This window comes from Polypterus senegalus, chromosome 7, assembly GCF_016835505.1.
Source record: "Polypterus senegalus isolate Bchr_013 chromosome 7, ASM1683550v1, whole genome shotgun sequence".
Taxonomy (NCBI): Eukaryota; Metazoa; Chordata; class Cladistia; order Polypteriformes; family Polypteridae; genus Polypterus; species Polypterus senegalus.
In genome coordinates this window covers 51,002,265-51,016,539 of record NC_053160.1, presented here as the reverse complement: position 1 = coordinate 51,016,539, position 14,275 = coordinate 51,002,265, and the positions used below count along the sequence as shown (strand labels likewise).

At 38.9% G+C, this 14,275-nt stretch overlaps 1 protein-coding gene across 2 annotated transcripts in view; it reads left to right on the top strand.

The window, feature by feature from the left end:
• Nucleotides 1-5,898, top strand: part of nim1ka (NIM1 serine/threonine protein kinase a) — a 109,791-nt gene extending 103,893 nt beyond the window's left edge. For both annotated transcript variants that reach the window (XM_039758613.1, XM_039758614.1), the window contains exon 5: nt 4,444-5,898. In XM_039758613.1, coding sequence (XP_039614547.1) covers nt 4,444-5,190 — 747 coding nt within the window. In that variant the 3' untranslated portion in view covers nt 5,191-5,898. The remainder of the gene's footprint in view (nt 1-4,443) is intronic.
• The last annotated feature ends 8,377 nt before the right edge of the window (nt 5,899-14,275 follow it).

Genomic DNA, 14,275 nt, shown 5'->3' with positions numbered 1-14,275 from the left:
GAGAGCTGGAATGGGCAAAACGAAGACCTTAGTAACTTTGAACATGGCATGACTGCTGTTTCTAGAATCTCCCAAATGGTGGTGAGCACGGGTTTTTAACACAACCATTTTCAGGGATTTACAGAAGTGCGGAAAGCAAAAATCCTACCACTGATGGGTGATCCTGTGTACAAAAACACCTTGTGGATGAGAGAATTGTGAGATTCATACAAGCAAACAGTGGGATAACAACCAGACAAATCCCATTTGAATTCAAAATGAGTGTGTGGAATGCCATATCAGAACACACCAATGATTGGACTGTGTTTCGAGTACGTCTACCGGAGACCATTACATATGCCAGTAAGTGGGCACAGAAGCATCAAAAGTACACCATTGAGAAGTGTAAAGAATTATGTGGTCTGATGAATCCAGGCTCCTTTTCCATCCTTGCTGATGGAAAGATGACAAGTGCATATGGTGTCAGTAGTTCCTGCCATCTTTTCCAGCTCTTCTGGGGGAGATGCTGTTCCCAAAGGCAGCCAAGCGGTCTGCACCGAGGTCTCCTTCTGGTCGCACATGCTTGAAACACCTCCCCAGGGAGACATCCAGGAGGCATCTTAATCAGATGCCAGAATCACCTCAACTGGCTTCTTTTGGTGCATATCAGCAGCGGATTAACTTTTGAGTTCTCCTGAATGTCTGCACTCCTCACCTTGTCTCTAAGTCTGAGGCCAGATACCCAGAGATGAAAACTCATTTGTGTTTCTTGCATACATGATCTACGTCCTTCAGTTACTACCAAAAAGCTTGTGGCCACAAGTGAAGGTAGGAACGTAGATCCACCACTAAATAAAGAGTTTTGCCTTTCGGCTTAGGTCTCCCTTCACCATGACTATCTGGTATAACATCCACATAAATGACCTGTCAATCTCCTGCTCTGTCCTTCCCTCATTTGTGAACAACATCCATTAATACTTAAACTTCTCCGCCCAAGACAGCCCTTTATAACCAACGTGAAGTACGTAATCCACCCTTTTCTGGCTAAGAACCATGACCTCAGACTTGGAGGTGCTGATCCTCAGCCTGATCACTTCACACTCGTCTACAGACCACCCCAGTGAAGCTAGCAGGACATCATCTGCAAAAGCAGGGATGCAATCCTAAGGTCACTGAACTGGACAACTTCCACTCCTTTGTTGCACCTAGAAATTCTGCTCATTAAGATGTCTTAACAATTTTATATTTTTAAATATTTTAATTCAGCAAGAAAGTTAATGTCTAATAGTGAAATGCAGGGATGCTGTAAGAGCCACTCCTTGCTTGGAGACATTTTCAACTTACCGCATCAATATAAAACTTTTGCATTCAGCTGTTTACCTCTTGCTGACTGACCAGTGCTGGATACTGGTGGGAATTGGGGGCTCAATCTGCCTGAGCTAAGCCAATGGGAATTACTCGCCCCCACTCAGTGCAAGAAGCGTGTCAAGAACGACAAATCTGGACGCAAGAACCAAGAGAAAAGCAACACATCTCTGTTTCATCCATGTAGAGGGCCATGCTGTCTGTGCCGTTTTTGGAAATCCTAAGAAGAGCACCCCTCTCAGCAGCCATATTCAGACAGGCCATGCTGTCCATTTCTGCAACGACCAAAATCAAAGACAGAGAGCCACATGGTAATCTAAGCACGTTTGATGCTCAACATGAACCAGGTTGTAGAATTATTTTGCCAACTTTTGTACTCTTGTTTGCTTATTATATTTTGGGCACATCATCTGTAATACACCAATACACGTCTAAGGTCATACATATAAAGGGTAGTGTGACATATGAGGGCTGTAGTAGGGATTTGGGCCATTTTGTTATTGTCTACATATTAAAGAGTATAGAGGGGAGAACAGGGTCACCATAGGACCCTGCATTCATTTACAAATCAATATTCTTAAGCTTGATATAATACACCTGTAGAGACCGTAATTTGAAAATATTCAAAGAAATGTGAACTTATACACTACACCGTGACAGAAAATATGTACTGTGCCCTTCTTAAGGGAAAACTGCTACCTTTTCCATAATCAGATTTGAAAAACAGAAGGAAAACGTGTGAAATGGCCTCTTAATTACCACCAAGTTGAGCTACTCAAACACCAACGTTGAATTCTAGAATGCTATAAAGGAAAAAACGATACCCTTTTAATTTACAGTGTAACAAAACCAAATGCGTTTAGAACTCAGATTTAAATCTGAAACAAATACAGGTGCGTAAAAATATATAAACAAAAGAAAAAATGTTAGAATAAAGTCAAGAAAAATGAGTCTTATTTTTTAACATTTCCACCAAGCAAGGGAATAGTCTCAGTTTTCTTTATGAAAGATTATGAAAGATCGCACCCATCCAACTGAACTATTTTCTTCATCCAATGCTGGTTCTTTTTCTACAGTCTGAGAACATCCAGAAAGCATACCCCATTAAGTGAATTACAGTAATTTACCTTAATTATTTTTAATAAATTTTAACTTGATAAACGAGTGAAGTCTTGCAATACGAGTAGTACGTATACACTTTATCTGCCGAGTGTCACGTGATCACAACTGAGCCAATGGATCTTTACTCTCTCTGTGGGATTGTGGGTAATCGCCTCCCATTCTCGGTCTCAGTCGGTGTGCCTCACTCGTATAGTCAACATCCATATGACCACATGTGTGTGCTGTAACATGCGAGTCTCTGCGTTACACCCCAAAACACGAACCTGAGTCTCAGGACTTTAGCGACACCAGCTTTATTCAGCGTGAAACAGGAATTGCACGGTTATTTATTGTAGCGGGATCTGTCGCTCACCTATACAGAGACACAGCAAATCGGGCAGGGTCGTGGCCAAGTAATGCTGTGCCTTTGCATTTGTAATGTTACTTGCATCACCCATCAACAGCAGGTGCTTCTAGAGTGACCACCATCTTTTCGGATTTGCTTTTGCTTCAAACTGCTACAGCGCTGGGAGCCTGCAGTTGCTTCAGGACGCTCTTCTGAGTGTCGTCCCATTGGGGGGAGTGCCAAAAGAGTTTAGAAACCTTACAGTGTTTAAAGCATTTTTTAATTTTGTGTCCTAGTGTAGTGACTCTTCAGGCAAAAGTATCTGTCATTGCAGAGGTTTCCTTGTTAAAGTCGCAAAAAAAAAAAAAAGAAGATTCCAGTGAGCCAACAGACAGCAAGGATTCTGTTATAGTGAAAGTCGTCCTACACAATATCCCTCCTCCTCCTCCTCCTCCTCTTCTCCTCTCTCTCATTTCCCTCACATTCTTCTCAAAGGAAAAGTGCAGGTTAATTTATGTATTTTTTATTTATATTTTGTATTAATCAGTTTTATATGAATATTTTTGGGTTGTAGAACGAATCATCTGGGTTTCCATTATTTCTTATGGGGAAATTCGCTTTGATAGACGAGTGCTTTGGATTACAAGCACGTTTCCGGAACGAATTACGCTCACAAATCGAGACACCACTGTCCTTCCTGTAAGTTTCTCCATTCCACATTGAATTTACGTTACAGACCTGTTTCCCAAAATGGAGGATCTCTTGCTCCCCAGAGGTTTCTCTTCTTTTTTCTCCATTTTTTTATCCTACCTTGCACACAATGCTGAATTTCCTGTTACACTTTACTTCAATATAAAAGTACTTCCTGTCCTTACATTACCTCTGGCAGTCTTTTCAAAATAAAAGCTTAACAAGGAATTGCAAGTTTCCATAACACCCAATCCCGTCCAAGTGTCAAACTATAGCTCCCTGTGCTTTTGTCACAACGTACACGAATAGCCTTCTACCTGAACTACAAATTCTTGTCTTACTGAAAATGACGTAAATGTAAACGATTACTTAGTTTTGCATATGAGGTGAACTGCTACCTGAACTGGCCCAGGATAAGTGAGTTTGAGCGTGTGTCCACATGAACTGGCGCCCCACACAGGGCCAGCAGCCAATGCTGCCTTGGGACAGATCAAGTTCTGTGCATCTGTCCCTCCGTTTGTCTGTCTGTGAAGAGTCCCCACGACTTAGGACAGGATATGTAAATAGATGCGTTCATTCTAATTTTTGATGCACTGGTGGATCAGTGAGTTTGGTCAAAGGTGTTCATTTTAACATCTAACTGAATTTATCCTGACTTCTTATTTTGCTCGTGACCATCAGAGCTATCACGAGTTGTGGGACTCTTGGCCGTAACAACCATACAAACTTGTGCCTTAAGTGTGTCTTCTTGAATCTTCTACTCACTGCCCAAATGTTGCCTTTAACCACAATTTCAAATGAATTTAATAGGAAATTCCTGAGTTGATAACATACAACATCCACAACCCATGCTGCACCACATTTCCAGGGTCATTTTAGCATTAATGGCAAGCTAACAACAAAGCAGAACAATATGGAAGACGTGAAGAATTCTAACCATTTTTTCTTCTCTTGATCCCCAGCATGACAACAACATAATACACCGGGACTTGAAAGCAGAGAACGTCTTTTATACGTGTGACACTTGTGTAAAGGTTGGAGATTTCGGCTTCAGCACCATAAGCAAGAAGGACGAGACTCTCAATACATTTTGTGGCTCCCCACCTTACGCCGCCCCGGAGCTGTTCAGAGACGAGAGCTACGTGGGCGTGTTTGTGGATATCTGGGCACTTGGCATCCTGCTTTTCTTCATGGTGACGGGGACTATGCCATTCAGAGCAGACACTGTGGCCAAACTCAAAAAATGCATTCTGGATGGCACTTACACAATCCCTGCCTACATTCCTGAGCCTTGCCAGAAATTGATCCGAGGAATCCTACAGCCAGCGCCCACTGACCGATACAGCATTGACCAAATCATGAACTGTGAATGGCTGAAACCAATTGAATTTCCCAAACCAATGGAGCCTTTCAAGCTGGACCCCATGTATTTAGCACAGCCCTGTGAGCTCAAAGACGACGAAACGGAGGTCAAAGTGGCACTGGAGAACTTGGGCATTACAGAGGAACACATTAAGAACAACCAGGGTAAGAACTCCCGCAGCTCCATTACTGGAGTCTACCGCATCATTCTGCACCGGGTCCAGAAGAGACTGGCGGTGGAGAACGTGCCTGTGTTAAATCAGGTGGAGCGCAGGAACTCCAAAAAGGAGCGGCACAAGCCTTTCCGAGAAATCAGACACACATCCAAACTCTGCTCCATTTTATAGCTTCTCGCTCAGTTTTCTATTTAAATATTCCTTGTGTCAATGTTTTGTTTTGTTTTTTTTTTTTTTGAAGAATATATGCTTGCCTTCTAAACTTTTGTAATGATAACATTTTAATAAAATAATGCCTTTATGACAGACTGCTCGTCATTCCCCTTAGTAAGTAGTGACATTTTCACAAAGTTTAACTGGATTTTATTAAAGGATAAATTTGGTATTTTTCAAGTCTAATTTATTTCTTCCCCATCATGCTATGTGTTAGTTTGCCACATAAAATAAAGTTCTAAAGTGAAACCTTTTTTGTAAATTAATAAATAAATAAACAACCTACGTTATTCTTTCATTTTAAAATGGAGGCGAATGAAGCCGGGGTTCAAACGCAAAAAGAAAAGCCTTGAAACTTACTGAGTTCGTCCACTTTGAAGCACCAAAGTTTTCGATATAAGAAAGCAGGCCTTCCGTGTTTCTGTGGTCTCTTTGTGACAACAAAAGTAAGCTGAAAGTAATAATTTTATCACAGATTCTTGGTTCACTGCACACATGTTGCAAAGCAGCTTGTGTGTGTCACTTTAGGAAGGAAAAAGAGATTCCGCCATTTATGAAAGAAGGCCAGCTGTGCACTTCACCTCACTGCTAGGCCTCCTCCGCAGCGTCCTTTCAGCCCCACGTGTGTGGTTTCACTTCAAAAAATCGTCTCCAGCCTCAGTTATTGACATCATTGAACGATGAGGTCCAGATGTGAATTGCTGTCTCTGCTCTGTTGACAACTTGACAATAATCACTGAAAAAATGAGACCACTTGGCATGCATCATAGATGTCGAGAATTGATTTGTGGTGCGTCCATCAGTTTCATTGCGGTTTGGCTCAGTCACGACATCTGCACCAGACAAAGTGAGTAAGCCTGCATTTTGATTGGCGCTGCAAAATCGGTCTTGATGTACAGGCGGCTTGGCTCTTTCAAAACATCGGAGGCTTTTAGAATAAATATAATGCAATGTAAGCAGCTCAGATTTACTGGAATGTGTGCAAAGTACAATGAAACTCTTATCTCTCTTCACCAACACACACCTCGCTGCCATGGGGTCCACGCAAAAAAGAACAACACAGAACACAACAGACGAGAAGTAGGCACCATTTAGGGGGAAAATACACACATATACATATATGCACATACATTTGTTCCCTGAAAAAGGCCCATTAGTAATATTCTGATATTTGCTTTTCACTTTTTGCTAACCTAAACTTCAAATTTAAACCTCTGGCAGTTTACTGCTTACGTTTGCACCATTTTAGGTTATTCGTTGGATTTCAAGAATTATGACGTGGAACACGAGATTCTTACAAGACATGCCGTACTTACAATCAAAATAAAAAAATCCCAGATGCAGCAAAACATTCAGTCGTCTAAAGGATTTGAGCACACACAGATCCAGGGCTCTCAGCTCATATAAAGCGTACAATACGTTATAAATGAAACGTCAACGAGTAAACAAAGAAGAAAGCAGCACAGAGAAAAGAGACTCAAAAGCACTGCAGAGAAAAAAAGATCAAAAAAGAAAAAGAATAATCGAGGTGCAAATTCAGAAAATAAGGAAAGTAATTATCAGCCTGGAACAAGTGGAATTGAATAAAAAGCACATCCAATCAGGCTCAGTATTAAAAGACAAAGAGTAAAAGAAAGTAGAACTTCATAAAGACGTTCACAAACGTTGGTGCTAAACACATGCAGAGCAGGTTAGAGATTATGAAAGCAATGGAATTCGAAAGGCTCCAAAAAAAAAAAAAAAGTTGGCGCGATACACATGTGGAGAAAGTTAAAGAATATGAAAGTATGCGAACATTAATTTTATTTTAATTCTTTTCATTTTTATTACTATTTAATTTAATATTGTTTCTTTGTATCAGTATACTGCTGCTGGATTATGTGAATTTCCCCTTGGGATTAATAAAGTATCTATCTATCTATCTAGTAGGAAAATTAGAAAGTATAAAAAAAGAAAGTAAAGATCGCAGTAGCGCAAACAAAAGAAAATTATTACTCGAAAAAGGGAAAGTAATCACTACAGACCAGGTATCATTGGAAAAAATAGCAGGATAAAGCGAGATCAGAAATAAAAGACAAATAGTAGAAAACAAAGTAAAACGTCATAAAGAGGTTAAAAAACATGGGGGCCAAACACATGCAGAGCAGGTTAGAGATAATGAAAACTGGAATTCAAAAGACTCGTAGAAACACATGCAGAGTAAGATACCGAATATGAAAGCATCAAACAATGACAGTGTCAAAACAAAGAAGGTAAACATTGCATTAGTGCAAAAAAAGAAAATATTACTCGGAGAAATAGCGAAAAGGCGAATAGACATTGAGTATATGGACAGAGGTGATATGTCAGAAGTATGTAAATATTGTAAGGCTTTGAAGTTTAAGTCAGAAAATTTCAAAAATGGAGTTTACCGCACATACATTTATTGGTTACTTTGCAAAAAAAATTATTAACTGCTGATGATGAAGATCGTTTTGTCTGTGCTGAAATTCCAAACAAAGAAATCTATCCTAAATTAGGGTACAAAGTCATTAAACACACATCTCACAGACCTCATTAAAAAGATTCAGCATATCGGGACTCAAAAGATTCCAAATATTGTTTTTAACGAAGTTCTGAAATAAAAGTGAAACTAATGAAACAGCAACAATTCAAAGAAAAAAAAATCTTAAAAGTGTGTATCTGGAAAACCAAAAACGGGGGTTGGCGAGCGAAGCCCCCTAGTTTTTGTAATAATCCAATTGAAGACAGATTAGATTCAATTGTGTATTCGGAGACTTGAAATGCACGGATCAGATCAACTTACACAATTTGCAAGTAATGGCAAAACAGATTGTTTGCTGATGTATAATGCTATAAAAGTTATACATATATACACTAGTTATACATATATATATTTTTATACTAATAAAAGGCAAAGCCCTCACTGACTCATCACTAATTCTCCAACTTCCCGTTAGGTATAAGGCTGAAATTTGGCAGGCTTATTCCTAACAGCTTATTTACAAAAGTTAAGCAAGTTTCATTTCCAAATTCTACGCATAACGGTCATAACTGAATCCTACTTACGTACATATATACGTCCATAGCCTGCAGCTCAGTCGCCATGTGAGGCGGACTTGCGTCCCCCATCCCAACGCCTCCCACGTAATTGGCTGCCTGCCCATATAAGGCCGTCCGTCGCTCCTGTCTCTTCATTCCCTTCCTTGTTTCGCCACAGTATTCATGTCTCCTTGTTGATAACTGCAGCCTTTTTATTTAATCCACGGCTTCTCCTCTGTTTTACTGATCGTTTATTTCGCTTATAGTTATTGTGTAGGTATTTTAGACTTAGTTTACATTGTTCAGGTACCCATTTCTTTTACAGTTCCAACTGTACCCCCATTAACATGTCTATCGAGGTGATCACCATCGATCAAAGAACTGTCACTTACCGAGTGGTTTCCATGCCCGGAGATGCCACCTACCTTTTCCATTCTCTTTGTTACATATTGCATTGCCATATCAGGCTCACTCTTGATATCCGGAGGAACAATCTGTCTTATGTATTGAATGACTGGGAAGGTTCAAGGTGTGGACTGATGATGGTACAGGAGATAATTATACTACACAGGAGCACTAGAAGAGTGAAATGCTTAAGCCCTTCACCTATGGTTCTGCATGTGAGTTGATGGCTGCTGCTGAATTGTTCGGTTGTTGCTTTCAAGTGTACCGAAATGGCCAAATATTTTATACCTTTGAAGAACCGCTAATGCCTCTTAAACATCTTAGATTCACAGGTGACGATTTGAGTAGTGGACACTTTGTTGTTTATGAATGTTTCAACTCTCAAAAGCTGGATGCGAAGTTATCGATGAAGCCGGTTGTATGCTTACAACACTTGGCAGATGCCGAATGTCCTTTCAACACAAGTCCTGCAAATACTAACGTAATTAAAACAAACCATGAAACTTAAAACCGATTATGACAGCAGCAATCCAAGCTGTGCGAAAACACTAAAAAGGAGGCGTGTCAGACGTCATGGTACATTTTCTGATACAGCTAGACGAAAACAACTTTGTGACACTGCTGCCATATACTCGCAGGCAAATCCACAAGTTCATAGACACGCTGCCGCTAAATATTCGCAGGCAAATCCACAACTTAATACTGGGAATGCCTGTTAAACATCTTAGATTCACGAGTTGGGTAGTGAACACTTCGATGAATGAAACCTGTTCTTGTCTTTACAATGGTTGACAAACACGGAATGTAATCTGAACACAACACGTCCTCCAAATACGAACCTGATTGAAAGAAATAATGATAATCAAATCCTTGATGACAGCAACACTCATAACAGTCACAAAACAATTACACTGACAATCATGTTACATTATTTTTAAAATGTTTCCTTTTCTTTTTCATAACTTCTTTAAGCAAAGCGCGGGTATTTTGCTAGTATATATAGGCCTATATTTTATATATACACATATATATACATAATATATATATATATATATATATATAATATATACACACACATATATATATATACACATATACACACATATATACATATACAACCCCAATTCCAATGAAGTTGAGATGTTGTGTAAAACGTAAATAAAAACAGAATACAATGATTTGCAAATCCTTTTCAACCTATAATCAATTGAATACACAATATGGACAAGATATCTAATGTTCAAACTGGTAAACTTTATTGTTGTTTTGCAAATCTTCACTCATTTTGAATTTGATGCCTGCAACACGTTCCAAAAAAGCTGGGACAGGGGCAGCAAAAGACTGGGAAAGTTGAGGAATGTTCAGAAAACACCTGTTTTGAACATTCCACAGGTTAACAGGTTAATTGGAAACAGGTGTTTGTCATGACTGGGTATAAAAGCAGCATCCCCAAAAGGCTCAGTCGTTCACAAGCAAGGATGGAGCGAGGTTCACCACTTTGTGAACAACTGCGTGGGCAAATAGTCCAGCAGTTTAAGAACAACGTTTCTCAACGTACAATTGCAAGGAATCTAGGGATTTTATCATCTACTGTCCATAATATCATCAAAAGATTCAGAGAATCTGAAGAAATCTTTGCACGTAAGCGGCAAGGCCGAATACCAACTCTGGATGCCCGTGACCTTCGATCCCTCAGGCGGCACAGCATTAAAAACCGACATCATTCTGTAAAGGATATTACCACGTGGGCTCAGGAATACTTCAGAAAACCATTGTCAGTTAGCACAGTTCGTCACTACATCTACAAGTGCAAGTTAAAAATCTTATATCATCAACACCCAGAAATGCTGCCGGCTTCTCTGGGACCGATCTCATCTGAGATGGACTAACGCAAAGTGGAAAAGCGTGCTGTGGTCTGACGAGTCCACATTTCAGATTGTTTTTGGAAATCATGGACGTTGTGTCCTCCGGGCCAAAGAGGAAAAGGACCAACCCAATTGTTATCAGCGCAAAGTTCAAAAGTCAGCATCTGTGATGGAATGGGGGTGTGTTAGTCCTAATGGCATGGGTAACTTGCACATCTGTGAAGGCTATATTAATGCTGGAAGGTACATACAGGTTTTGGAGCAACATATGCTGCCATCCAAGCGACGTCTTTTTCAGGGACGTCCCTGCTTATTTCAGCAGGACAATGCGAAGCCACATTCTGCATGTGTTACAACAGCGTGTCTTTGTAGTAAAAGAGTGCGGGTACTAGACTGGCCTGCCTGCAGTCCAGACCTGTCTCCCATTGAAAATGTGTGGCGCATTATGAAGCTCAAAATATGACAACGAAGATCCCAGACTGTTGAGCAAGTTGTACATCAAGTAAGAATGGGAAAGAATTCCACCTATGCAGCATCAATAATTAGTGTCCTCAGTTCCCAAACGTTTATTGAGTGTTGTTAAAAGGAAAGGTGATATAACACAGTGGTAAACATGCCCCTGTCCCAGCTTTTTTGGAACGTGTTGCAGGCATCAAATTCAAAATGAGTGAAGATTTGCAAAACAACAATAAAGTTTATCAGTTTGAACATTTGATATCTTGTCTTTGTAGTGTATTCAATTGATTATAGGTTGAAAAGGATTTGCAAATCATTGTATTCTGTTTTTATTTATATTTTACACAACGTCCCAACTTCATTGGAATTGGGGTTGTACATATATATATATATATATATATATATATATATATATATATATATATATATATATATATATATATATATATATATATATATATATATATATATAAATATACATACATATATACATATACATACACACATATATACATATATATATATATATATATATATATATACATATATACACTAGCCATGTGCACCCAACTACGTTGCACGTGTTAAAGTTGTTTGTGAAGGGCTCCCTATTTAAACGCGGCTGCCAGTCGTGAACTGGGCCCATCGTCGCACAGCATTATGATTTTTTATAAGGGAAACAAAATTACAAAAGAAAACCCTTGGACATTGATTCGATAGGAACAGCCTACTCGGAATCACTGTCCGAATCGTAATTATGTGGTGGTGTAGGAGCATTTCTGCTTCTGTCCGTTCACAGTCCGTCTCGTTTTCACGATGCTGTCATTTCCTCTCACGATATCTTTTCAACCTTTCTCTAATCTCGCAGGTTGCTTTGTGGCAATCCAAAGAGTAAGGCAATATACATGTAGCAATGGTTATAAGAGGAGGACACATAGGTATCCAGGCTCTTTAAAGCATAAATAGGGATCACTTCACTGACATGTGAGCAAGCCACGGTACAAATGTGAGACATGCAGCACTCACCGGCTACAACATAACAATAATAATTTCTGGAACGTGCTGTTACGTTGTCATTCATTTTACCCACTGTCTTTCATTCATATGTTACGTAGGCACATACCTTTTATCTTCCGCAATCTCATTCTTTAACCAGCGTAACACTGTCCATCACTCCTTTCATTATTCCGACACATTGTTGACATCCGTGAGTAACAACAACGTACTAAACTGGAAGGTGGTCTACGCATGCGTGGAATTCGCGGACAAAGATCAAGACCTAAATGAAGATCTCTTGAGTTAATTTAAAGCACAAAAATTTGTTTAGTTTGAATGTCTATGTTTTGAGGTGTGACTGAAGTACTACAGTCTTCAGTAGTATAAGCCTGGAGGAGATTCTTAATGCAATACTTATGTTTTAGCTGTCTCTCTACTGCCATCTAGTGCTTCTTCTTCTAATTCATTTGCGGACAAACAAAGATCAAGATCCAAATGAAGATTATATACTGTATAGAGATATACAGTAATACAGTATATTCCATGTATTAGCGGCGCAGTGGTAGTACTGCTGCTTTGCAGTAAGGAGACTGTGGAAGATTGTGGTTTCGCTTCCCGGTTCCTCTTTGTGTGGATAGCACTTTGAGTACTAAGAAAAGCACTATATAAATGTAATTAATTATATATATATATATATATATATATATATATATATATATATATATATATATATAGATAGATAGATAGATATAGAAAAAGAGAGAGAGAGAGAGAGAGAGATGGACAGCCGGCGTTTCAGTCTGGCCGGGACATCCCTCAACAGAAAGGAGGAGGAACAGCAGCCTTTTCAGGGTACTATATCCCCCGGGATGCTAGATGGCAGCTCCCCTGGATGGAAATGGTTCCTCGGATTCCCTCAGGGAATCATGGGACATGGAGCCCGGTTCTTCAGCCCTGTTGGGTACCGTGGGTGCCGCCAGGGGGGCGAACAAGGAAGTACTTAGGAGGCACGAGGACATAAGCCCGCAGTACTTCCGGGCTACTTGAGGAAGGAGGATGTGGCATTTGACACAGAGAAGGAACACTTCCAGGTCAAGGACTATTTAAAGGACTGGTTGAGACCCAGCAACGAGAGCTGGATTTGGGAGGGTGTGTAACAGAACTGCTGGAAGTGGAGGATTGTGTTTACTGTATTATTGATTGGAGAATTGTACTTCAACTAAAAGTTGGGTTTTTCTGTTTTTTGTGTTGTGAGCCTATATTTTTTGGGGAAAAAAAAAGAATTTATTAGAAGCCTAAGAACACATCTTAACCAGGGGTGCCAATAAGTGTGGAGAGCGCTGTATATACATTTTATATATATATATATATATATATATATATATATACACACACAAAGAGGTTTATATTTGTGTGTATGGAAAAAGACATGCTAGCATTCATTATTTACATATTGTTGTAGTCTACGTGCTACACTCAAGCACACTATTAATAATAATAAGACAAGACAAATACAAATCATACAATAATTAATAAATACAAGAATAAACTGTGTTTCACGTACTTGCAACTGTAAACCTACTTTTGCCCCCATATTATTCATATATATATATATATATATATATATATATACTGTATATTATATATACACACACACAAAAACTGTATATATATATACTGTACATATTGACCCCCCTCCAGTATTGTAAAATTGTGTCAGGCTTTCACTCTGGCATTCATTTGCTATCGACTCCATCCAGGTTACAAACAAGAAGTAACTCGTGGCTCGAAACTCACTGTACAAAATTAGCATTCTGTCCTTAAAGTTCACATGTACATATTATTTTATTGTGTGAAACTATTCAAGTGTTAGAAGTTTCAGTGAGAATCATATCTTCTACAATCATTAATATAATTTACAATAATTAATGTACTCTCACAAATTTAACAAAATATTGGGAAACATACACCAAAATTAATCTACAAATATAAATAACAACTAATTACAGTATTAGTATTTTACAAGCAATAAAGGTAAGATTTTGCTAATTTGCAAATTAAAACTTTGTAAACATTCACCTTTCAAAATACATGAAAAACAAAATATAACTGTAAATGAAAACAATACTGTACATTTAGTATACTTTTTACATTTCTTACATGCTTACAATAAGGCTTTAAAAACTATTTTTCATATGTGAAGTGCTGATTACGCCTCTCATTCTCTGAATATGGGTGTGTGAGAGAGCAACATTTTTTAATTCAGTCTTCTACATAAA